The sequence below is a fragment of the Rhinatrema bivittatum genome, chromosome 1 (assembly GCF_901001135.1).
Source record: "Rhinatrema bivittatum chromosome 1, aRhiBiv1.1, whole genome shotgun sequence".
NCBI classification, from domain to species: domain Eukaryota; kingdom Metazoa; phylum Chordata; class Amphibia; order Gymnophiona; family Rhinatrematidae; genus Rhinatrema; species Rhinatrema bivittatum.
The window spans coordinates 433340859-433367511 of NC_042615.1; the positions used below are offsets into that span (position 1 = coordinate 433340859).

The 26653-nt window shown below is 46.4% G+C and overlaps 2 protein-coding genes across 3 annotated transcripts in view; one reads left to right on the top strand and one right to left on the bottom strand.

Annotated features, from left to right (window-relative positions):
- The window catches only part of LOC115092963 (zinc finger protein 567-like), a 1005854-nt gene that overhangs the window by 469893 nt on the left and 509308 nt on the right, over positions 1-26653 (top strand). The gene's annotated exons all lie outside the window — the stretch shown is intronic.
- LOC115092993 (oocyte zinc finger protein XlCOF6-like) overlaps positions 11602-26653 on the bottom strand; it is an 86254-nt gene continuing 71202 nt past the window's right edge. The window contains exon 6 of the mRNA XM_029604547.1: positions 11602-14412. Within this exon, the coding sequence (XP_029460407.1) occupies positions 12383-14412 (2030 nt within the window). The 3' untranslated portion in view covers positions 11602-12382. The remainder of the gene's footprint in view (positions 14413-26653) is intronic.

Sequence of the window (26653 nt, forward strand, 5' to 3'; positions counted from 1 at the left end):
GTGCAAAATTTTGCATCTTGTGCACGCCAAGCAGTGCTGCCTTCCCCCTAGCCTGACCTTCCCACCCCTCCCCCTAACCTTTCCCCCCCCCAGCCCTACTCTAATACCCCCCAAAAGTTTTATCATATCTTTTGCACCTGCTGGCCCGAGGCTTTACGCGCATCACCGGGCCTTTATAAAATAGGCCTGGTGTGCGTAACCTTTTTAAAATCCGGCCCTTAATGCCTAGTGTTGATTGAAGCCTTTGACACCATTTACCATAATCTACTCTACCGACAGTTGAGAAATATTGTTAGGTTTTGTGTGTGTTAGTGGGCCCTTGGCCCGAGGTGAGAGATAGTACCGTCCACGGGGAGGAGCCCCACTGAGCCTCACCATCGGGAGGTGAGGTCTGCCAGCCAGATACACCACACAGCAGTAGCTGGAGAGGGAGAGAGAGAGGGAAGACAGAGCCCGGATGGAGCTGGAGTGAAGATCCCAGGAGGTGGAGCCACGGGAGCGTCAGCAGGTAGCTGACGTCAGTACTGCAGCTCAGGATGCCCTTGAGTCTCTCTAGTACAAGTAAGTGCAGACCCACGGAGCGGGGTGCGCTGGTAAATCACACAGTCACAAATGGTGCCAAAAGGCCGCAGAGCGGGGTGCACCAATGAGAGGTCCTCAGTGGAAAAATCACGGCAATGGTCCGCAGAGCGGGGTACACCGATGAGGAGTCCTCTGTAGAGTATCACGGCAATGGTTTGCAGGACGGGGTACACCGATGAAGGGTCCTCTGTAGAGTATGATGGCAATGGTCTGCAGAGCGGGGTACACTGATGAAAGGTTCTCAGTAGAGGAATCACGGCAAAGATCCACAGAGCAGGTACTCACTGGAGAAGAATCTCCGGCAGACAGCTGACGACTGAGCATAGGGCCCTCCGAGGAGCGGATAGCCAGAGACAAAGGAAGGGCCCCCGAAGAGCGGGTACACAAGGAGACTCACGCCAATGAAGCAGGAACCAGAGGAGAAGTCCGAAGTGGTAGCAGCGGATTCAGCAATGAGGGAACTCGTTGCCAAGTTGTTGAAGGTCTGGGCCAGCGGGCTTAAGAGGCCGAGAGAGATGACGTCATCCGGGGGAGACGCCCCCAAGGTTCCTGCCATGACGTGCTTAAGGCTAGCCTGGGAGCGCGCGTGCCTACTGAACTCCAAGGGTAAGATGGCAGTCGGCAGCGTCCTCGCTGCTCAGGGAGGTCAGAGGACAGAGGCAGGAGGGTTGAAGGTAATTGGCGGATGCTGCGAGTCTACCCAAATGAGACAGAGCAGTGAAACAGGAGGTGAGCAACAGCGGTCGCAGCCGTCTGCGACTGACAGGCGTAACGTATATAGGGATCAAAGAAAATGTACTTAAATGGTTCACCTCATTCCTCGCAAACAGATCTTTCCAAATTAAACTAAATAATCACTTATCAGGCACATTTCACTGCTCAACTGAAATTCAGTGCTTTCTGCAACCCTATTTAATATCCACATGCTGCCTTTATGCAAATTACTAACATACCTAGGTATAAAATTCTTTCTATATGCTGACGATCTGCAACTCTATATCCCACTTACAACATCATTTGATAAATAGCATCACTTATCTCTGAATATATGGTCACAATAAAAGAAAAACTTGCACAAATGCAACTATCAATGAACCCCCAAAAAACAGAAATAATTTGGCTGACCTGAAACCCTCCAAAATATATTCCATCAGGTATAGATCTTGGAAATTGCCAGTTAATCCCAACAACTCAAGTGAGAGATATAGTTCAAATTGTGGAAACTTAACAATGAAAGCTCACATTTGCAAACTAATCAAATCTGGTTTCTACAAGTTGCAAATCTTGAGCAGATTGAAGCTACACACTAAACACCGCTGATTTCAGAATGGTATTACAATCTCTAATATTCTCAAACCTCGATTACTGTAATTCCCTACTTCTGACTAGACACATAAAACCTCTGCATCTACTACAAAATGCTGCAGCCAGACTACTGTCTGGAACTAGGAAATATGACCAAATCACCCCAACTGTGATCGTTCTGTATTGGCTCCCTGTTCAATCAAGAATAATCTACAAAGTACTTACAATAATATTCAAACACATTTATTAGAACAACGATCTACTGGGAGTAACATTTAAACTATTCCATCACAAATGCTCAGATCACAAAATAAAGGCCTCCTTGAAATCCTGACCATAAGAAATTCTCATCTAACACAAACAAGAGAGAGTGCAATTTCTGTCACTGGCCCAACACTACGGAACTCCATGCCAGAGAACCTGCGAACAATAACAAACATTAAAAAATTTAAGAGCGAATTAAAAACTTGGCTATTCACAAATGTCTATTGTCTGACAGAAAATGGAGAAATTACTTACCTTATAACTTCGTTTTCCTTAGTGTAGACAGATGGACTCAGAACCAATGGGTATAGTGTACTCCTGATAGCAGCTGGAGACGGATCAGATTTCAATCTGATGTCAGCCTATATATACCCGTGCAGGAAGCTTAGCTCTTCAGTATTCTCTTCAAAAAGCAATTGTGGATATATGTGTGTTTTAATAACTTTATTAACTTGGCTAACTTGATTAACTTGTGCTGGTTGAATTGATTTCCAACTGGAGACCGCCAGTGCACTCAACCGAAAAATGCCAACACAAGGCAACTATGGATGTCTTAAACTAGGGGTAAAGCCTGGCTTACCCGTGCTTGTCTTGCTCTCGGGAATTGACACCCGAGGTTTCCGGATTTTGGGGCAGCCGTGGGCGGGATACTGAGTCCATCTGTCTACACTAAGGAAAACGAATTTATCAGGTAAGTAATTTTTCCATTTCCTAGCGTGTAGCAGATGGACTCAGGACCAATGGGATGTACAAAAGCTACTCCCGAACCGGGTGGGAGGCTGTGCTGCGTCCGTCGGTTTTCGATGGCTTCACCCCGTTTGCCTCACCTTATTCTCGGCTCCTCCCACTTACCTGGGCAAGATGGCTACCGCAGCATCGACAAGCCGACTACTCTGGCATCCCCAGAACAGCTATGATGCAGCTTTCTGCCATTGCTCCTCCCTGGTTCCTACTAGGTTGCGTGCGCAACTCACGTCTTTGTACTACCCTTGGCGCGAACCTCAAGGGCGTTCCCTCATCCTGACGTCATGCCATCCGGGTATATCACCTCCTCAGACTTGCTAGCTTGTTGAGCTGGCAAAGACTCGAATCCGTTCCTGTCTGCGCTACTCTGCCGCTTCCGTGCTGCCGCTGGAAGTTCTCCCTCTGCCCTTCAGGGTATCGATTAACCTGGGTACCTGCTCCTCGGGGGCCCTCTGTTTTATTTCAGGTGCCTTTCAGGGAACAGGTACTCGCTCCTCGAGGGCCTGCTCTCCCTGCCTCGGTGCCAGTACCTTCTACAACTTATCTGGTGGAATTGCATACCTACAAATTACACCAAGTGAGTATTCTATCTTCTCAGTCTATCTCATCCACAGTAACTCCTCGCTGGGTAACCTGCTGCGGAACCTCCTGACGTCATCCAGGAGAGAAGGGCTCCCTCTGCCGAGGTTCCTGAGACTGCAACTCACTACCTCCACCCTGTGGCCATCTTCAAGCTATATAATAAAAGAGTTCAATTCTGGTGTTTTTGTGTACAAGAGTCTAGCCCAGTGCTGTAGCTCCTCACAGGGCTCCTCCCCTTGACCGTGTTCATCTCCACAGCACCCAAGGATCCACCAAAACACAGATAACAACAACAAGCTGCCCGAGGCCCACTTAGTACTGCACTTGCAAATGCTGTGTCCTCCCGGGCCTGAACATCCAGGCGGTAGAACTTTGAGAAGGTGTGAATGGAGGATCATTTCGCCGCCTGACAGATCTCGGCAAGTGACAGCATCTTGGTTTCTGCCCAGGACACTGCCTGAGCCCTTGTGGAACGGGCCTTGACTTGTACACGTGGACGCTTTCCTGCCTCCACGTAGGCCGCCTTGATTACTTCTTTGATCCAGCAGGCTATGGTTGCCCACTAGGCCGCTTCCCCTTGTTTCTTCCCGCTGTGGAGGACGAAAAGGTGGTCCATCTTTCGTACAGATTCCGATCTTTCCAGGTATCGGACTAGGAGTCTGCCGACGTTAAAATGGCGAAGAAGGCGTGTGTCTTCTTATCGCTCATCTGGAGATGGAAGCGAGATGGTTTGGTTTAGATGGAAATGAGAAACCACCTTTGGAAGGAAGGAGGGGACAGTCCGAAGCTGTATGGATCCCGGTGTGAATCTAAGGAATGGTTCCTGACAGGATAGCTTGAAGTTCGGAGATGCGACGGCTGAGCATATTGCCACCAGGAATGCAGTCTTCAAGGTCAGGAGCCATAGTGACAGGCTGCGAGTAGGTCTGAAGGAAGTCTAGTACTAGATTGAGATTCCATAGGGGAACCGGCCACTTTAGTGGTGGTCGGATTTGCTTGACCCCTCTCAGGAAGCATGAAATGTCTGGATGGGAAGATAGGCTGATGCCGTCCACTTTGTCTCTAAAGCAGGCCAGCGTGGCCACCTGAACCTTGATGGAGTTGAGAGACAACCCCTTCTTTCAAGCCATCCTGCAGAAATTCCACGATCATAGGGATTTTGACTGTCCGCAGAAGGATGTCACGGTCCTCAAACCAGGCTTCGAATATTCTCCATATTCGTATGTAGGTTAGAGACGTGGAAACCTTGCGTGCTCGGAGCAATGTGTCAATCACTGCCCCAGAGTATCCGCTCTTCTTCAGGCGAGTCCTCTCAATGGCCAGAACGTAAGAGAGAATCGAGTTGGGTGTTCGTGGAGGATTGATCCCTGCTGGAACAGGGCACCCTTTGTGGATGTAGACACAGAGGGTTCCCCGCAATAAGTTTTCACATGTCTGCATACCATGGCCTTCTTGGCCAGTCCGGGGCCACTAGTAGTACAAGCCCCCTGTGGTGTTCTATCTTGCAGATGATCCCGCCCAGTAGTGGCCGGGGGTGGGGGAGAGTACATCAGGTCTTCCTGTGGCCAGGTCTGGACGAGGGCGTCGATTCCCTGGGATTTGGCTCTCATCTGCGGCTGAAGAACTTGGGCGTTGGACCTGGTTACCAGAAGATCCATGGCTGGGGTTTCCCAGCGGCTTACTATCAACTGGAAGGCTGTGGTCGACAGCGTCCATTCCCCTGAGTCTAGACTCTCTCTGCTGAGGTAATCCACAGTGATGTTGTCTTTTCCCGCGATGTGGGCGGATGAGATCCCTTGTAGGTTTGCTTCCACCCACGCCATTAGGGGGTCTATTTCCAGGGACACCTGTTGGCTTCTGGTTCCTCCCTGGCGGTTGATGTAGGCAACTGTTGTGGTGTTGTCTGACATAACTCTGACAGATTCGCCCCGGAGTCTGTGACCGAATCATACGCAGGCTAGTCTGACTGCTAGGGCTTCCAATCGGTTGATGTTCCATCCCGACTCTTCCTTGTCCCATTGCCCCTGGACCTTCAGTTCCTGGCAGTGGGCTCCCCACCCTTGCAGGCTCGCATCCGTGGTGAGCAAGATCCAGATTGGTGGGGATAGTCTTACTCCCTTGCTCAGATGGTCTTCTTGTAGCCACCATTGGAGCTGGGTCCGACCCTCTGCTGGAGGCGAACGGAGGAGTTCTGGGACATCGGGTTCCATCGTGACAGTAGGGAAGGTTTTAGTAGTCGCATGTGGGCCCTTGCCCATGGGACGACTTCTAAGGTCGATGTCATGAGGCTGAGGACCTTGGGGCGAGCACAGTAAAACAGTTTTCGCAACTGGTCCATCAATTTCCTTCTCCTTCTAGGGGGAAGAATGACCTTGTCTTGTTTGATGTTGAACCGGATTCCCAGGTACTCTAGTGATTGGGAAGGCTGCAGGCAGCTCTTGGTTGTTTTGACGACCCACCCGAGATTCTGCAGTAGGTTCTTGACTCTGGTGGTCGCCTGGTAACTTTCCTCTGGAGATTTTGCCCTGATAAGCCAATCGTCCAGATACGGGTGTATGAGGATTCCTTCTTTCCTCAGTGTTGTCGCCACTACAACCATGATTTTGGTGAACGTCCGAGGGGCAGTAGCTAATCCGAAGGGTAGCGCCCGAAACTGGTAATGATGGGCCAGTATCACGAAGCGTAGGAAGCGCTGATGGTCGTGATGGACTGGGGTGTGGAGATAGGCTTCTGAGAGATCCAGAGAAGTCAAGAACTCTCCCGGTTGTACTGCCCTTATGACTGAGCGTAGGGTTTCCATGCGGAAGTGTGGTACCCTCAGGTAGCGACTGACAGACTTGAGGTCCAGGATGGGCCGGAACGTTCACTCTTTCTTGGAGACGATGGAATAGTGTCCAGTATTCTGTTGCTGTATGGGCACCGAGGTTATCGACTTTAGGGTGAGTAGTTTTGTAAGTGTGGTTTCCACCGCCATCCTCTTGGAGAGGGAGTGGCACGGTGATCTCACAAATTTGTCTGGAGGGCTGCAGTGGAAGTCCAGGTAGTATCCCTCTCGAATGATGCCCCCTATGGCTTCTTCTAGTGGATGGGTCTGTTGATTCTCATTGTGGGGTGCGGCTGGAGCCTGGACCTGAGCCAGCTCCCCTCTTCTTGTGTCTGTTCTGAAAGGACTGGCCCCTGCCTGCGGGGCGAGGTGCTTGGTATGTGTTTTTCTATGGTCTAAAACACTGGGATCCTCTGCCCTTGGATCTTCCTGTCCTCCAGTAACCTAGGTACTGGGGATTCGCCCCATTTGTCGGCTAACTTCTCCAATTCGCTTCCGAACAGGAGGGCACCTTTAAAGGGCATTCTCGTGAGTTTCGTCTTAGAAGTCGTGTAGGCTGACCAATTTCGGAGCCAGAGTTGCCTTCTTGCTGCCACTATGGATGAGACGCCCCTGGCTGAGGTGCGCACCAGGTCGGAGGTCGCATCCGTGAGGAAAGATATCGCCGGTTCTAATGTTTCGACGGACGTGATTGCGACCCTGGAAAGCGACAAGCAGGCACGTGTCACCACGGCGCAGCAGGCAGCGATCTGCAGGGACATAGCTGCGACATCAAATGACTGTTTAAAGATGGACTCCTGATGTCTGTCCTGGGTATCCTTGAGTACAGCTCTTCCTTCAACTGGAATGGTGGTGCACTTTGAGACGGCGCAGACCATGGCATCCACTTTGGGGAACCCTAGTACTTCTTTGGCTGAGGGTTCCAGGGGTTATAGGGCTTCTAGGGCCCATCCTCCTTTGAAGCTGGCCTCCGAGGCATTCCATTCCAGGTCAAATCAGTTGTTGTACGGCCTGCAGCATTGGGAAATAGTATGAGGCCTGATGGAGCCCGACCAAAACAGGGTTCATCTTTGGCTCCGCTGCCTGGTATGGCCAGCGTCTTCAAGCTCAGAGACACGAGCTCTGGTAACTCGTCTTCGGAGAAGAAACGCATCATGGTTCGGTATGCTTCCGTTCCTGGGGGGGATTTCCCCTTCCTCCAGGGAGTCTGTCTCGGAGGCATGTCTCGTGGAGGCCGCGAGGGGCCTGGAAGGTTTTGGTCTTCTGGTGAAGGCTGTCTGTGTCACCGGTGGCACCGATTGTGCCTGGACAAAGGTTTGCAGCCCTTTGAAGAATTCCACCCAGGAAAAGGTTCCTGGGTCTATATTGAGCCCAGAAGCGTTCCCCGAGGGGCCCATCTGAGGAGGGGCCAAGCCGGAGATAGAGAGGTCTGGGGTACCATCGTTGGTGGAGCCGGATTCCTCTACTGGCAGAGAGGGGCCTTGTCTCGGTTCCCCCAGGACCTCGTCGCATTGCAGACACAGGGCAGAGGCCACTTTGTGCTGCGCAGCTCTCAGGTGGCTGGCTGGGAGGAGGGCTTGTCCCTTGGCTTTCTTGGCCGGTGGTGCCATGATTTCTGCGTGTGGAATGGCTCAAAACTCGTCTGTGCATGTAGATGTGCTCACCGGGAGGCTTAGTTGTGCGTTCCGGGTGCGCAGACGCTGTGCGTGCAGGATTCAGAAGTTGTGCGTGCAGGTCGCTAAATGTGCGCTTAACGGGGAAGCGCGCGCTGCTGTACGCACAGGCCAGATTTGTATGCCTGGCACCGTTGAGCATGCCGCTGTGCGCGTCGCTGTGCACCCGGCACAGATGCACGCACAAGTAGTTTGTGTTCCTGGCTCGCAAACTGCTTAGGAGATGGAGAAATACTGAAGAGCTGCACTTCCTGCACGGGTATATGTAGGCTGACGTCAGATTGAAATTTGACTCCGTCTCCTAACTGTTATCAGGCGTACACTATACCATTGGTCCTGAGTCCATCTGCAACACGCTAGGAAATATCGTGGTTTCAAAGTGCTTTCAGGCTGCTTTTGTTCTACCCAGATACAGGCTGAACATTCCTACTATGAGATGTTTGCAATTGAGAAAAGTTTGAAATTTTCAGCAGCCCAAATACAATTTCAGAATACTTGTGACTCTTCAGACTTTTTGAACTGCTTAAGTAAGCCTTTTTAGAGAAACAATTAGATGGTTTCCACATGTGGCATTTCATATCACTTTTAATAATCATTTGTTTTAGGGTTTCACTTTGTATAAAAATTTAAAAAATGGAGGGGCGGATCCAAGATGGCCATTTAGTACAGCTGTGCATTTGGTGAGCTTCTGAATTGAATACAACATTTCCTGCTGTCCAGATTATCTTTATGGGGAGAAAGCATAAGCCGCGAGGGGAACCTTTCCCTGCAGTACCCTCATCAAATTACTAATTTTTACGTTATGTTAGCATGTTATTTCTCTTCAGTTATATTTACATTTATATAGTTATATTTCTCGTTTCCTTCTCTCATTTCTTCTCTAGCTCTAGTTTTTTGTTCACTGCAGCCCTATTCCCCTACCCTGTTCTATGTATTTTCTACCTTCAGTTTGATGTAAACCGATATGATGTACTAATAAATAAATAAATAAATAAATCTCGGGACCCATGGATGCTCACATCGTGCGCAGGGACGGAAATACAGAGAATTTCCAGCCGCTGGAGATTCGGGGAGGGGAAGAGGAGCTCCCCTCTCTCCCAGGCTCGATGTCACCTTTAAGCCCTGAGAAAGGACACCGCCGGGGAACCCAGCGGGTGAGAAAGATACCCCAGAACCGACGGGAATGCTTGCAGACCAAAGTGTCATAGGGCGTGACCCGGCAGGGATAGGAGGGGCAATGGTTCTCCCTGCAAGCCCAAGTAACAGTGAGGGACAGACCGGTGTTGGAACAGAAATATCTCTATCGGAACGAGTTGGAGAGCCCACAGTGAATCCTGCATTGAATATTCCAGTGGTGGTAAGACCTTCCACTTTCACCCTAGAGACTATATGGGAAACCATTATTGAAATGTGATTTCTTGGCTGTAATATTAGAGCTTTCCCAGATGTCTCTCGCGAGACTCAAAAAAGAATGAAAGCTTTTTTGCTATTAAAATCACAGGTTCAGCATATTGGGGGGGGGGCATTTTTCTTGAAATTTCCGTGCAAATGCACAGTAAAGTATAGTAATAATACGTATATATTTTTTGATCCCCCACAACTGACCCAGTTTTTGATAGGGAAGCCTGTGGTAACTCCAGTAAGTACTAACATTGATACTGCTAGCCCTATATAGTTATATGATCTCTGTATCTATTAAGCTAGTATCTACCTTATAAATGGGCCATGACCGACGGCCCACAAATGCGCAGTAGAGCACAGCTCTACTGCGCATGTGCGGGCAAGGACGTCGGTCTTACCCAGCGTAAAAAAAAACAAAACATGGCGGCGTCGGGTGGCAGCGGCGATGGCGGCGGCAGGTGGCGGCGGCGGCAGGTGGCAGCGGCGGCGTCGGGCAGCAGCGGCGGGTGGCAGCGACGGCAGCGAACGACGACGAGGAGCAGCGGCGGCCAGTAGCGAGGGAGGGAGGGAGGAGGAGAGAGAGAGGGAGGGAGGGAGGGACTGAGTGAGAGGGAGGGACGCACTGAGTGAGAGGGAGGGAGGGACTGAGTGAGAGAGTGGGAGGGAGGGACTGAGTGAGGGGGAGGGAGGGAGGGGGAGGGACTGAGTGGGAGGGAGGGACTGAGTGAGAGGGAGGGAGGGACAATGAGGGAGAGGTGAGAGACAGGGATGTGAGTAAGTGGAAGGGTAAGAAGTTGTGGAGCAGAGAAAAAGGGAGTGGAGGAGGGCTGAGGGAGAGGGGATGGGATTGAGACAGGGTGGGGAGTGACTGAGGGAAGGGAAGAGAGGTGGGAGTGACTGAGGGAAGGGGAGGGAGGTGAGAGTGAGGGGAAGGAGGCAGTGGGAGACAGAGAGTGAGTAAGACTGAGGGGTGGGTAGGGGGTGAGTGACTGAGGGGAAGGGGGAATGAGGGAGAAAAAGTGTAGGAGGGTGCTGTTTTCGAAAATGGACCGAAAACAAAAATGTAATGTAGCCCGTTGTGACGGGTTTAACGGCTTGTTGGTTATATATAAAAGGGTGGTCCTTATAATTCTTTGAAGTTGAGTAAATTCCTCCCCCACTTTGTGGACTTTATATAACAGAGATGTGAAATGTTATTTCTTTCTTTATGTATCTGTTTTGTTTAGAATGTAAGAATGAACTTCTCTGTATTTCATTTTCAAAAAGAATTCTTGTTATAATTTGTAAAAGGCATAAAGAAAAAATAAAAATTAAAAAATGATGAAACAGTGAAATATTTTGTACATTCAGTAATGTTCCATTAATGAATTATATGCACTTTGGGCCGGATTTTATAAGGGTTGCGCGCGCCAGGCCTATTTTAAAAAGTAGGAGTAGGACTGGGGGGGGGGGGGGGGGGGGGGGGGGGGGGGGGGGGGAGGGGAGCTCAGGCTAGGGGGAAGGGAACGGGGGGGAAGGCAGTTCGGCTCGGCACACGCAAGGAGCATAATTGTGCACCCCATTGTGCACCCCATTGTGCGCGCCGACCCAGGATTTTATAACATGCGCCGCATGTTATAAAATCAGGCTTACATGTACACGCACCAGGTAGCGCGCGCACATGTAGGCCAAACACGCTCTTTTTAAAATCTACCCCTTTATATATATATCTATGGTACCTGAAGACTGGAGGGTAGCCAATGTAATGCCAATTTTTAAAAAGATATGAAGAGGTGATCCAAGAAATTACAGACCAGTAAGTTTGACGTCTGTGCCAGGCAAAATGTTAGAAACTATCATAAAGAATAAAATTGCTGAACATATAGATAAGCAAGGTTTAATGGGACAAAGCCAACAAGGATTTAGCCAAGGGAAGTCTTGCCTCACAAACTTGCTACATTTTTTTGAGGGAGTAAATAAATATGTGGATAACGGTGAGCCAGTTGAGATAGTGTATCTGGATTTCCAGAAAGCATTTGACAAAGTCCCTTATGAGAGGCTTCTTAGGAAATTAAAAAGTCATGGGTTGGGGGCAATTTCCTACTGTGGATTGCCAACTGGTTAAAAGATAGAAAACAGAGAGTAGGGCTAAATGATAAATTTTCCCAAAGGAAAAATGTGAATAGTGGAGTGTCACTATATATATATATATATATATATATCAGTTGCCTTCTGCAATTTTTCTTTTGATATGATTTACTCTACCAGTTTTGATAGGCTGTCTTTTTTGTGTAAACCAGAAGTTTAAATATGGGGTTTCTGGTATAATAGCAGTATATCATCTCCTTTTTCTCTTCAGGGGTCCATCTAATAATAGATAATCCTTATAATTTTTTCGTTAACTTCTGTGCTCTGTCTACTCTGCAGTGGGACCATAAACATGTTCATTATGGTCTCTAGCTTTACCAGGAGTCTCATCACCTTCATTAGCCCTAGTATTTAGACTAAGGATTTGGCACCTTTTTATACTGAGTCACATGCAGTCAGTGTAAAATTCTCTTTTCATTTCCTTCTATACTTCAATTGTAGTAGTCATCTTCCTGAGATTTATTTATTTATTTAATGAGTTTTATATGCCGTCATTCAGAAACGTCAAAATAACGCCATCATAACGGTTTACAAAATAAGGTTACAGGGATAAAGGGGTTGACAAGGAGTGTAAAAACATAACATGTTATTAGGCTTAGTAGTAAATAAATTCATGGTTAAGATCAAAATGAGTTCATTCTTATTTAGTTTAGTTATTATACAAGGTCACCCTGTGAAGTTCCTCAGCATGACTTGGTGTGAGTAAATTAATCCATTCACTCACTGTGCATCTTTTCGTGTCTTTGCATGCTATGTATATGACAAAAATATTTATCACATTTAGAACATTTAAACTGCTTGTCTCCCATGTGGGTGAATTCATGCCACTTGCAGATAACTTTGCTTAGTAAAAGATTTATCACAATCAGAACATTTTAAATCATTTCTCTCCTGTGTGGATCATTTCATGCTGTCGCAAGGAGCCTTTACGGCTAAAAGATTTATCACATCCAGAACATTTAAATGGTTTCTCTTCCGTGTGGGTCATTTTGTGCTGTCGCAGGGTTCCTTTACGATTGAAAGATCTATTGCATTCCGAACAATTAAATGGTTTTTCATCTGTGTGGATCATTTCATGCTGTCGCAGAGCATCTCTACGAATGAAAGATTTATCACATTCAGCGCATTTAAATGGTTTCTCTCCAGTGTGTGCCATTTCATGGTGTTGCAAATCGCTTTTAGGATCAAAAGTTATATCACATTCAGGACATTTAAGTAGTTTCTCTTTCTCATGCATCATTTGATGTTTTTGCATGCTACTCATATAAATAAAACATTTATGACATTCAGAACATGTGAAAGAATTATCACCTCTGTGGATCTTTTTATGCCTTCGCATGCTGCTCAAATGAAGAAAACATTTAGAACATTCAGAACATTTGAATTGTTTTTCTCCCAAGTGGGTGATTTCATGTACTTTCAGATAACCTTGCTTACTAAAAGATTTAGCACATTCAGAACATTTAAATGGTTTCTCTTCCATGTGTGTCATTTTGTGTTGTCGCAGAGTTCCTTTACGACTGAAAGATCTATTACATTCCGAACATTTAAATGGTTTTTCTTCTGTGTGGATCCTTTCATGCTGTCGCAGAGCATCTTTACGAAGGAACGATTTATCACATTCAGTACATTTAAATGGTTTCTCTCCCGTGTGGATCATTTCATGCTGTTGCAAGTTGCTTTTATGACTGAAAGCTTTATTGCATTCAGAACATTTAAATGCTTTCTCTCTGTTGTGGGTCAATTCATGCCTTCGCATGCTATTCAAGTAATTAAAACATTTATTACATTCAGAACATTTGAAAACATTATCATCTCTGTGGATCTTTTCATGCCTTCGCATGCTGCTCATATGAAGAAAACGTTTAGCACATATAGAACATTTAAATAATTTCTCTCCAGCATGGTAGATTTCAGGTACTTGCAGTTGGGCACGCTTATTAAAATATTTATCACTATCAGAATATTTAAATGATTTAATTCCCTTATGGATCATGTCATGCCGTCTTAGGGTATCTTCATGCCTGAAAGTTTTATCACATGTGGCACATTTTGCTGGTTTCTCTGTGTGTGTCATTTCATGCACTTGCAGGTCATCAGTCTGACTGAAAGATTTATTGCATTCAGGCCATTTAAATGGTTTCTCTCCCACATAGGCCAATGTTTTATCATATTCAGAACAATGAATTAGTTTCTGTCCTTTGTGACATTTCTGATGAATTGTAAGCCGTGCTCTATTTGTAAAACATTTTTCACAGTAAGTACACTTAAAAAAATTAAAAGAAGAGACAACTCTTTTATGTTCTGTCAGATTTGACTTTTTAGTAACTCTTTCTTCACATTCAGTATGCTGAAATGGTTTTCCTTTAGCGTGAATTCTTACATGTCTTTCCAGTTCAGTACTGCAGGAAAAGCATTTTTTGCAGTGAGCACATTTTAAGAATTTCTCTTGCATGGGAACTTTTCTATGTGCTGCCAGTTTTCTTTTCTTAAGTGTTATTTTCTCAAGATCAGTACCTGTAAATTTCTTCCCCCTTCTATGATATTGTGGACTTGCCTTCTCAGTGAGCCCACATTCAATATTTTCTTGCTTCTCAACAGATTGTGAGTTTGTGGTGAAGTTTTGCCAATCTCCAACACTTTGAAATGGTCTCTCTCCTTCACTGAGTCTCTGATTTTGTACAAGATTTAGAACATAACTGGAATTTCTCTCTTGTTCAAGACAAGTGTTTGGTCTCTCTTCTTTCTGGTCTTTTTCTTCCATTCTAGCTGGTGTTACTTTACTGATACCTCCTTTACAATCAGCGGCAGGATCTGGGCTATCTCTGGAGGGATCTGTGTGTTTCCATTCCTCCCTCTGCTGCCCATCACACATTCTCATGCTCTTACTATTGTTCCTGAATCCATCATCTATTGGATAAAAATGAGAGCGTGCTTATTAATTTTACCACTATGGTGAAGGAAATACCTCTAAAATGATTGTTAAAATACATTTGCTTGGTTAAATCTCTAAATGTCACATAACTGAAAGTGGTGATGCTTGTAGCCCATGAACATAGGGAAACAGACCAAGTCTAATCTCCTCCTGCTGGTTCTGTGCATCTCATCCTCATCTCCAAGCTCTGCAGGGATTCCCTTCACTCTGATTACAGTCACTAACCAAAATCTCTGGAATACCCTACTGGTGAGTGGGGATTCATTTTGGATCTGAGCCCTTCAACTTCAGAGCTGTCAGCTTAAAGCAACTGAAATCTAATGACAAAAAAGTAAAAATGTAATTGAAAGCTAGTAATAAGATACATCTATATGTGAAGTTTGAAATATTCCTCAGTACACAGCAAGTAGTTTATTTTAAAGGAATTTTTTCCTCATTGCTCTTAGATTTAGATTCACCTTACTTTATATCTTACATACAAGAGAGTAAATGCTCAGTAGAATCTATATGGGTAGAAATCCCATGTATGTTGGGTAAGAGTATAGTGATAGGAGTATACTACCGTCCACCTTGACAAAATGGTCAGACAGATGATTAAATGCTAAGAGAAATCAGGGAAGCAAACCAATTTGGTAGTGCAATAATAATGGGAGATTTCAATTACCCCAATATTGACTGGGTAAGTGTAACATCAGGACTTGCTAGAGACATAAAGTTCCTGAATGTAATAAATGATTGCTTCATGGAGCAATTGGTTCAGGAACCAACAAGAGAGGGAGCTATTTTAGATTTAATTCTTAGTGGAACGCAAGATTTGGTGAAAGTAGTAATGGTGGTGGGGCCACTTGGCAGCAGTGATCATAACATGATCAAATTTAAACTAATAACTGGAAGGGGGACAAGTAAATCTGCAACTCTAACACTAAATTTTAAAAAGGGAAACTTTGATAAAATGAGGAAAATAGAAAAAAACTGAAAGGTGCAGCTGCAAAGGTTAAAAGTGTTCAACAGGCTTGGACATTGTTTAAAAATACAATCCTAGAGGCGCAGTCCATATGTATTCCGTGCATTAAGAAAGGTGGAAGGAAAGCAAAACGATTACCATCATGGTTAAAAGGTGAGGTGAAAGAGGCTATTTTAGCCAAAAAAACATCCTTCAAAAATTGGAAGAAGGATCCATCTGAAGAAAATAGGATAAAATATAAGCATTGTCAAGGTAAGTGTAAAACATTGTTAAGACAGGCGAAGAGAGAATTTGAAATGAAGTTGGCCATAGATGCAAAAACTCATAATAAAACCTTTTAAAAATATATCTGAAGTAAGAAACCTGTGAGGGAGTCGGTTGACCATTAGATGACAGAGGGGTTTTAAAGGGGCTCTTACGGAAGATAAGGCCATTGCAGAAAGACTAAATTAATTCTTTGCCTCCGTGTTTACTAATGAGGATGTTGGGGAGATACCAGTTCCAGAGATGGTTTTCAGGGGTGATGACTCAGACGAACTGAACGAAATCACTGTGAACCTGGAAGATGTAGTAGGCCAGATTGACAAACTAAAGAGTAGCAAATCACCTGGACCGGATGGTATGCATCCTAGGGTTCTGAAGGAACTCAAAAATGAAATTTCTGATCTATTAGTTAAAATTTGTAACCTATCATTAAAATCATCCATTGTACCTGAAGACTGGAGGGTGGCCAATGTAACCCCAATATTTAAAAAGGCTCCAGGGGCGATCCAGGTAACTATAGACCAGTGAGCCTGACTTCAGTGTCGGGAAAAATAGTGGAAACTATTCTCAAGATCAAAATCGTAGAGCATATAGAAAGACATGATTTAATGGGACACAGTCAACATGGATTTACCCAAGGGAAGTCTTGCCTAACAAATCTGCTTCATTTTTTTGAAGGGGTTAACAAACATGTGGATAAAAGTGAACCGGTAGATGTAGTGTATTTGGAATTTCAGGTATTTGACAAAGTCCCTCATGAGAGGCTTCTACGAAAACTAAAAAGTCATGGGATAGGAGGCGATGTCCTTTCGTGGATTACAAACTGGTTAAAAGACAGGAAACAGAGAGTAGGATTAAATGGTCAATTTTCTCAGAGGAATAGGGTAAACAGTGGAGTGCCTCAGGGATCTGTACTTGGACCGGTGCTTTTCAATATATATATAAATGATCTGGAAAGGAATATGACGAGTGAGGTTATCAAATTTGCGGATGATACAAAATTATTCAGAGTAGTTAAATCACAAGCAGACTGTGATACATTACAGGAGGACCTTGCAAGACTGGAAGATTGGGCATCCAAATGGCAGATGAAATTGAATATGGACAAGTGCAAGGTATTGCATATAGGGAAAAATAACCCTTGCTGTAGTTACACGATGTTAGGTTCCATATTAGGAGTTACCACCCAGGAAAAAGATCTAGGCATCATAGTGGATAATACTTTAAAATCATCGGCTCAGTGTGCTGCAGCAGTCAAAAAAGCAAATAGAATGTTAGGAATTATTAGGAAGGGAATGGTTAATAGAACAGAAAATGTCATAATGCCTCTGTATCGCTCCATGGTGAGACCGCACCTTGAATACTGTGTACAATTCTGGTCGCCGCATATCAAAAAAGATATAGTTGCGATGGAGAAGGTACAGAAAAGGGCAACCAAAATGATAAAGGGGATGGAACAGCTCCCCTATGAGGAAAGGCTGAAGAGGTTAGGGCTGTTCAGCTTGGAGAAGAGTCGGCTGAGGGGGGATATGATAGAGGTCTTTAAGATCATGAGAGGTCTTGAACGAGTAGATGTGACTTGGTTATTTACACTTTCGAATAATAGAAGGACTAGGGGGCATTCCATGAAGTTAGCAAGTAGCACATTTAAGACTAATCTGAGAAAATTCTTTTTCACTCAGCGCACAATAAAGCTCTGGAATTTGTTGCCAGAGGATGTGGTTAGTGCTGTTAGTGTAGCTGGGTTCAAAAAAGGTTTGGATAAGTTCTAGAGGAGAAGTCCATTAACGGCTATTAATCAATTCTACTTAGGGAATAGCCACTGCTATTAATTGCATCAGTAGCATGGGATCTTCTTAGTGTTTGGGTACTTGCCAGGTTCTCATGGCCTGGTTTGGCCTCTTTTGGAAACAGGATGCTGAGCTTGATGGACCCTTGGTCTGATCCAGCATGGCAATTTCTTATGTTCTTATGTGCATGCATGATATGAAATACACAAGTGTGTGTCCACATATCTGTGTATGTTTGTTTTAAAGTTACCCTCTCAGTTTGTACCTTGGGCAAAAGAGGGCAAAGTGCCTTAGCCAAGGTCACAAGAAGAGATGGTGGGATTTGAACGCTGGCTTTCGTGGGTCTCAGGTCATTGCACTCACCCACTAGGCTTCTCCTCCATGTCAGTATCCTCCTTTTTGCTCGCCCCCTAATCATTGACATAAACCTCTTCCATTTTCAGGATCTCAACTGTGGGTTCTTCCTGCTTCTTTCCATCCTGATGCTGTCACTGTGAGCCATCGTACCTGACTCTTCCTTTGTACTGCTATCAGGGTGGTCTATTCTGCTGCTCCCAGTGGGTTCCATCCCACCTCCTATCTATCAGCCTCTTCCAATAGGGCCTTCCGGCCTGCCCGCCTCTGACTGCTAGCACTGCATTCCTTACAGAAAATAAAACCATAAGCTGTTGGGCAGGGGAATGGATTGGCATCTTGAAGCAGCACTAAGAGAGCTCATCAAAAGTGAGGGATGGAAGGAGGACTGAAAAAAAAATCTGATAGGGTGAAAGTGACAGGAGCTGATGAAAGACAATGAAGGGAAGGGTCAGAGATATAGAGAAAGAGGGAAAATACAAATGACAAAGAGAGGTGAGACTTCATAAGAAGAATAAAAGCTGGAGGGGGGGAGAAGAGGAGGTGTCTATGGGTAGAGAGACAGGTTGTCAGAGTAATGTCAAAGCAAAGCTGGATGCTGCCAGAAGGTATAACCAGATAACTTTAGGTGGCTATATTTGGTGGTACGTTTGTCCTGCTGAATATCCCTGAAAACTTATCAACCTATCATTAGCTGTATAAGTTATTTTCTGCTCAAAAGAAGTTCAAACAAGATTCAAAATGTTGCTGTTTATATAAGGTATAGCCATAAGTGCAGAACTAAGAAAAGAGAGGTGCTGCTGTGCAGATCATCATCAGAAATCTAATCTGGCAGCATATTGAAGTGGGCAACTCTAATCCTTGAGATTCACAAAGAGATCTGATGTGTACACTGCTACTGCATAAAACATTTAAAACATTTCTGCTACAAGGAATTGTTTTCACAAAATATAGAAATCTACTAACATGATGATTATATGAGACAGTGGGAGATGTCTTCAGGCCCACTGGAAGTCTACCAAGACAAACATTTCTCAGGAAGGAAAGAAGTAGAAAGCAACAATAATGGCACAAAGCGGCCGCCCCTAGCAATGAGAAAAAGGAGAACGCGTACTAGAGAACTGCAAGAGTCTGAAATTCATTATACAAACAGGCAGACAATGTCATCAAGCTGGACCATAGTCAATTAATTTATCTAAGTTTATAATTCTCATTTTATATTTCCATCCAGCCTTTAATAAAGTACTGAGAGGTGAATTTCGCAATGGAAAAGGAAATTCCTGGACAAGGTGTCACGATTATAAAAGTGCAGGGAAGGAGGTTCAGAGGAAACCTGAGAAAATACCTTCTTTACCGAGAGAATAGCAACGGCCTGGATAGAGGGAGTGACAACCAAAACCATAACAGAATTTAAACAGAGGTAAGGACAAATAGGGGCCATCTGGTTGGGGCACAGAGTGACTGCTTAAGCTGGTGGTGTGCCAGAATTCTGCTGCTGTCATCTGACTGAAGAATAAAAGCTATGCTAATTATTTAAATAAGAGGAATGATGACTTTGTAAGCTCATATCCCCTAATCACCAACGTGTATTAGGGATGCACATTTGTTTTGGAGTTACACGTGTAATTCCCGGACTTTATAGTACACGCAAAAAATGGATAGTGTGTGCATAACTTGAGCTATTACAAGTACATGCAGACTATCCGCTATGCATGCTCTGAACTCTGGGAGCTACGCGTGTAACTCCTAAATGAATACACCAGGGTGAGGCAAAAGTGAGGAAAAACTAATGTGCCAACCCTGCATTTCATGGTCACTGTATTAGCCTCCTTGGCATCCCCTTCAACACAAATAAAGTTATCTAGATGCTGACTTATCTCTGCCTCCATGACATAACAACAAGTCTGCACAGACCCCAGGCTCCTCTGCTATTTGACACCACCACCACCAGCAAGGTTTCCTTGATCCTCCATATCCCTTTGCAGGCAGAGGCAGAGATGCTTATCTCCTGCTGCCTTCCTCAGTACCATCAAAATAATGCCAGCTCTGCCCCAACTCATGCTTTGTCCAAATGCAGGTCAAAATGTGAAGCAGTGCAGAGCTGGCATCATTTTGACAATTATGGGTAAAGACAGCAAAAGATAAGCATCCCTCTTGCCAGGATGAGGAAGTGGTTTAGGCCTGGGCAGGTTTGAGCAGTGGGTGACTGTAAGGAAATGCAACTCAAGACCCCTCAATACCAGAAATAGAGGTTCCCTGTACGTACCTGGATCAGTCCAGACTCCTGGTTTTTGCCTCCCCACCAGCAGATGGAGACAGAAACGTTTTGACTGACACTGCCCTATATCCTGAGGTGCCTCCTACAGTCCCTCAGTATTTCTCTGTCTCCAGCAGATGGTGGAGGTGCAAATCCCTAGGGTCTGTAGTTAGTCCAAAAAAAAAAAAAAAAAAGAGTTTTGGAGATATAGTATAGTTAGGTTTTTCTCTTGGCCTTAGTTCCTTTTTTATTTAAAAAAAAAATAAAATATATATATATATATATATGGTGAAGAGGAAGGTCCCGCGGGGACCATCCCCCCTGATATTCGAGGCAGCGGGTACTAGGGATTGAGAACCCCGTTGCCCTGCACTACCGACTGCATTTGGGGTGATACCGGGGAGCCCGGCTCATTCACACTCAGAGGACAGGACCCAAGTCTTCACTGTTATCAGGTTTGTGAAAAAAATAAATAAATAAAAAGGAAATAGAGCAGAGCTTTCTGCTGGGCTTGACTCTCCGATTTGCCGACGCTGTTTTTCCACCGCCGCAGCCGTGTTTTCTCTGCGGCTGACTCTCTCCCGCTGCAGGCTTGTTCCTTTTGAGTCGCGGTCCCCAGAGTCCTTGAGTCATGCCGTGCATGTGGCGATAGGCGTGCGTTTGTTTCCAGGGATGGGCTCTGTTCTGCCTGCCTCCTCGGGGGGGGGGGGGGGGGGGGGGGAGGACGGCTCAGGAGGCGCCAGGGACGGTGTATTAAGATCGCGCAGAGTGCCAGCAGGGCTCGGGCGACCACGACTTGCCTCGCCGGATCCATTCCCGCTGAGTGCGGTAACGGACGCCATTTTGTCCACCTTTCACGCAGCGGCGCAAACTGTAGAGGGAGAAGGCAATTCTCCCCTTCCTTTATCCCCGCAGCGGGCAGCCTCCGGGGGGGGTGGGAGGGGGGGCGTGCCGCTGGAAGGGCCAACGCTGCAGGCAAAGGAGAACCCCAAAGGGGTTTCAGACTCCTCTTCCTCCTCTTTTTCGTCAGATTTTATTCTGCTACTGCATAACGCATTCAAAGCTAGAAGGTTCGCTAAGAGGCAGTCGGGGAGTAATGCAGTTCCGCAGGTGGCCAAATCAGGCAGAAAGGGCCTTAAGAGGGCAAATCTTCTGGAGGGGGCAGGGGGCCAGAAGGTTAAGCGCCCCCTACGGACCGTCTCACCTGGTGGCGGATACCTCCTCTGAGGTTTCAGAACCGGAAGAGCAGGATCTCAGAAGCAAGCCCCCTCAGGGGGTGGATCCCGAAGTGACCAGGATGTTCATTCCAGTCAGGGCCCCCATGGAGTTGACGGGGATGGCCCTAAAGTGGTCCATCTCTTCTGAAGGGATGAGGTAGGACCCCTTATCCCCGCGGTCCTGGAGGAATTAGGCATTGACAGCCCTCTGGAGGACTCATGGATGGGGTCCACTGATCCGGTCAAGGTGGGTCTTCGAGGTCCAACCAGGTCTTTTCCCTTTCATCTTTCGGCCACTGATTTGTTTTGGGAATGGAACACTCTGGATTTGGATCTCAAAGTCAGCATGGCAATGGATAAGCTTTACCCCTTGCCAGAAGAAGCCCTGGACCTCCTCCGGGTTCCTAAGGTGGATGCGGTGGTGTCCGCAGTTACTAAGACGACCTCCTTCCCGGTGACAGGGGAGACTGCCCTCAAGAATCTTGAGGATCATAAGCTAGAAGTCCAGCTCAAGAAGATTTTCGAGGTGTTCACCCTCGGCTTGCAGGCTGCCATGTACAACAGTTTCTCCTTATGGGCAGGTCTTCCTGGGTTCAGCAATTGCAGCGTAACATATCTCTGTGGAGGAGGAGGTTGTTAAAGCGGGGCAGCTTGAGGCTGCAGTGGCCTAGAGTGCGGATGCCCTTTATGATCTGCTACAAACCTCCGCCTGGGCTATGGTTTCAGGTGTGTCTGCCCGCAGGCTACTCTGGTTGCGCAACTGGTCTGCTGATGTCTCTTCCAAAGCCCAGTTGAGTTCAATGCCTTTTAAGGGAGATTCTCTTCGGGAAAGATTTGGAAGATATGATTCAGTCCTTGGGGAAGAACAAAGTCCATCGGTCTTCCGGAGGATAAGCCCAAGCCGAGAAGTTTTCCTTCGTCTTCGTCTCGCTTCCGGGAAAATTGGAGATGTCGGTCCTCCCAGTCGTCGAGCTCCTCATCTAGGTAGAATGCCGGCAGACAACAGTCGTGGTCCCAGTCCTTTTAAGGGCATCGATTTGGTAGATCTGGGACCTCCCAAGCTGCAGGAGGAATTAAGTCCTCCCAATGAGGCGAGGCTGGTCCGTTCCTCTTTTCCGATGGTGGGGTGCAGGTTGTCTCTGTTTTACGAGGAATGGACCAGGCTGATGTCGGACCAGTGGGTCCTCAGCATGATAAGACACGGCTATGCTTTAGATTTTGCTCAGTGCCCTTGAGACCGCTTTCTCATTTCCCCTTGCTTGTACAAAGAGAAGCGTCGGGTGGTGCGGGATACCTTACAGCGCCTACTTGAGCTCGGGGCCATTGTTCCCGTTTCGCCTGCGGAGCGGCGAAGGAGCCGCTATTCCATCTATTTCGTGGTGCCCAAGAAAGAAGGCACATTCCGGCCAATTCTCGATTTGATGAGGGTCAACAGATGTCTTTGAGTGCCCCGCTTTCGCATGGAGACCCTGGGGTCGATCACTGCGTCAGTACGCAAGGGGGGTTTCTAGCGTCACTGGATCTCACGGATGTGTATTTGCACATCAGAATCTGAGCCGATCACCAGAAATTCCTCAGGTTCTCCATCCTGGCTAGCCACGGTGCCAAGGACCTTCACCAAAGTCATGGTGGTGGTGGCGGCAGCGGAGCTTCGGAAGAAAGGCTTTTTAATACCCTAATACCCTTATTCAATAAACATACACATGGTTAATGCGACTCCAACATTGCTCTATGCTTCAACAGCAAAAGGAAATGTGGGACAAAGGATTTGCATTCACAAATATAGCGTGGGAGTAGCTTGCTTGTTACGGCAGTTACTACCCCAAACCAATTAAGCCTGATACTTCACTTTGAATACATATATAGCGCAGCTCACTGCTTCAACGGCAGGGGGGATGAAAATAAGAGGATTTACATTCAGACAACTACCAACAAGGATTGAATTGCATAGTCTGGGTAAAAAAATAAGCGTGGGAGTAGCTTCCTTGTTGCAGCGGTTACTACCCCGAACCAATTAAGCCTGATACTTCACTTTGAATACATATACAGCGCAGCTCACTGCTTCAGCGGCAGGGGGGAATGAAGAAAAGAGGATTTATATTAAGCCAACCAACAAGAACATAAGAAATTGCCATGCTGGGTCAGCCCAAGAGTCCATCAAGTCCAGCATCCTGTTTCCAACAGAGGCCAAACCAGGCCACAAGAACCTGGCAATTACCCAAACACTAAGAAGATCCCATGCTACTGATGCAATTAATAGCAGTGGCTATTCCCTATGTAAACTTGATTAATTGCCATTAATGGACTTCTCCTCCAAGAACTTATCCAAACCTTTTTTGAACCCAGGTACACTAACTGCACTAATCACATCCTCTGGCAACAAATTCTAGAGCTTTATTGTGCATTGAATGAAAAAGAATTTTCTCCAATTAGTCTTAAATGTGTTACTTGCTAACTTCATGGAATGCCCCCTAGTCCTTCTATTATTCGAAAGTGTAAATAACCGATTCACATCTACTCATTCAAGACCTCTCATGATCTTAAAGACCTCTATCATATCCCCCCCTCAGCCGTCTCTTCTCCAAGCTGAACAGCCCCAACCTCTTCAGCCTTTCCTCATGGGGAGCTGTTCCATCCCCTTTATCATTTTGGTTTCCCTTCTCTGTACCTTCTCCATCGTAACTATATCTTTTTTGAGATGCGGCAACCAGAACTATACACAGTATTCAAGGTGCGGTCTCACCATGGAGCGATACAGAGGCATTATGACATCATTTGCTGCTATACACTCTAACTCTCTCATCTTACTTCTTAGACTTCTGGCATTGGCATACAGACATTTCAAAGTGTGTTTTTTTGTTTGTATTAACAACCTGCTTTTCAGTTGTTAGGGATAATTCGGAAATCATTAGCTTTGGTGATTTTTTACATATAGGCACATGGACTATGTTTGCTTTTAATGGAACCTCTCTGTTGGGATGCCCAACTCTCCTGTTTCATTAGTATCCTACAAAGATACATTTCTCCGAACCATGAACTGCTGAGTGACTGTCGGCTTTCCCCCTTGTTCTAGTTTAAAAGCTGCTCTATCTCCTAAATTGCACAAGCTGGGTAAACAAATAAGCGTGGGAGTAGTTTGCTTATTGCGGCGGTTACTACCCCTAACCAATTAGGCTTGATACTTCTCTTTTATGCAGCTCCAGCACTGCTCTCTACATCAATGGCAGGGGTGAAAGGAAATTAGAACCAAAAAGTTACCAATAAAGGCCCTGACCTCAGCAGTCAGAGTAATAGATAAATATGAGAAAAATAACTGTGAAAGCTTGCTGGGCAGACTGGATGGGCCGTTTGATCTTCTGCTGTCATTTCTATGTTTCTATGTTTTTAGTTCATCCCTATCTGGACGACTGGCTGATTCGGGCGAAGTCGGAGTCTCTTTGTCGCTTGGCCATGGACCGGATTCTTCAACTGTTGAGGTCACTGGGTTGGATGGTCAATTTGGCCAAGAGTCAATTGACTCCCTCCCAGTCCTTGAAATTCCTGGGAGCCCTGTTTGTCACGCGTCTCGGCATGGTTTTCCTCACAGAGGAGAGGATCGTCAAGCTGCAAGGACAAGTTCGGGACTTGCTAGCACAAAGTCTCCCTAGGGTCGCTGGACTACTTGCGGGTCCTTGGCTCGATGGCTTCCACCATGGAGCTGGTCCCATGGGCCTTTGTTCATATGAGACCTCTTCAGTCAGCATTGCTTTCCCATGGGAACCTGGTGTCCAAGCAATTTCATCTTTCTCTGACTCTTACAGACTCTGCACATTCCAGTCTCGATTGGTGGCTCCTCTCAGACAGTTTGCACTTGGGGGGGGGGGGTGACCTTGTAGGTTCCCGCTTGGTTGGTAGTCACAACAGACGCCAGCTTCTTCGGCTGGGGAGCGGTTTGTCAGGGGAAGTCTGTGCAGGGCCAATGGTCAGTAGAGGAATCCCAGTGGTCAATCAATCACTTGGTAACCAGGGCAGTGCGGTTAGCTCTACAGGTTCTTCTCCCGCTCCTGCAGGGGAGGTCAGTCAGGGTTCTGTCGGACAATGCAAGAGTGGTGGCTTATATCAATTGCCAAGGAGGAACCAAGAGTCGACCGGTGCCGACCGAGGCTCAACAGTTAATAAGCTGGGTGGAACAGCACCTAGTCAGCATTGCAGCCTCTCACATCGTAGGAGTGGACAACGTTCAAGCCGATTTCCTCAGTTATCACCGTCTCAATCCCGGGGAGTGGGAACTCTCTGAGGAAGCATTCCATCTCATTTGCAACAAGTGGTCCAGACCGCGTGTCGATTTGATGGCGACCTTCCAGAACGCCAAGGCCCCTCGTTTCTTCAGTCAGCGCCAAGAGCCAGGAGTGGATGCTTTGGTTCTCACTTGGCCAAGGCAAGTACTTCTGTATGTGTTCCCACCATGGCCTTTGATCGGCAAGGTGCTGAGGTGCATTGAAGCTCATCCATCAGACGTGATCCTAGTAGCTCTGGAATGGCCGAGGCATCAATGGTTTGCAGATCTCGTCAACCTGACAGTGGAAGGGCCCCTGAGGTTTTGGGGTCTTCTGAATCTTCTGCATCAGGGGCCCGTTTGTTTCGAAGAGGTAGATTGCTTTTGTCTCATGGTATAGCTTTTGAGAGGCAAATTCTGAAGAGCAAGGATTATTCGGATGCGGTGGTAGCTACCCTTTTGCATTCCAGGAAGGTATCCGCCTCTTTAGTGTGGGGGATTTTCGAATCTTGGTGTGTGGAACATAAGGTGGAGCCTACTCGGGTTCTGGTCCCCAATATATTATCTTTCTTACAGGTCGGCCTCGCTAAAGAACTATCGTGTAGTTCTTTACAGGTATAGCTTGCGGCCCTCGGTTGCTTCCATTGCAAAATACGGGGTGTGCTCTTAGCCGCGCATCTGGATGTGGCGTGTTTTCGCTGAGGGGCGAAACACTTGCATCCTCTGGTCAGGAATCCTTGTCCTTCGTGGAGCTTGAATTTGGTTCTTACAGCTCTGTGTGTGGTGCCATTCAAGCCTCTAAAACGGGCGACGCTAAAAGATCTTACGTTAAAGGTGGTTTAGGTGTTTTTGCTCGTGGCTATTTCCTCAGCTCGCCCGGTATCAGAACTCCAGGCTTTATCCTGCAGGAAGCCTTTTTTTTTTTTTTAAGAATTACGGATGCGGGAGTCTCTTTGCGGATGGTTCCTTCCTTTCTCCCAAGTTGGCATCCTCCTTTCCAGACTAGAGATCTAAGGAAACTAGACATATGCTGTGTTCTGTTATGTTACTTGGCGATAACCAATAGCTTCTGTGTGTCGGACTATCTTTTTGTCCTGTGGAGTGGTCCCAAAAGA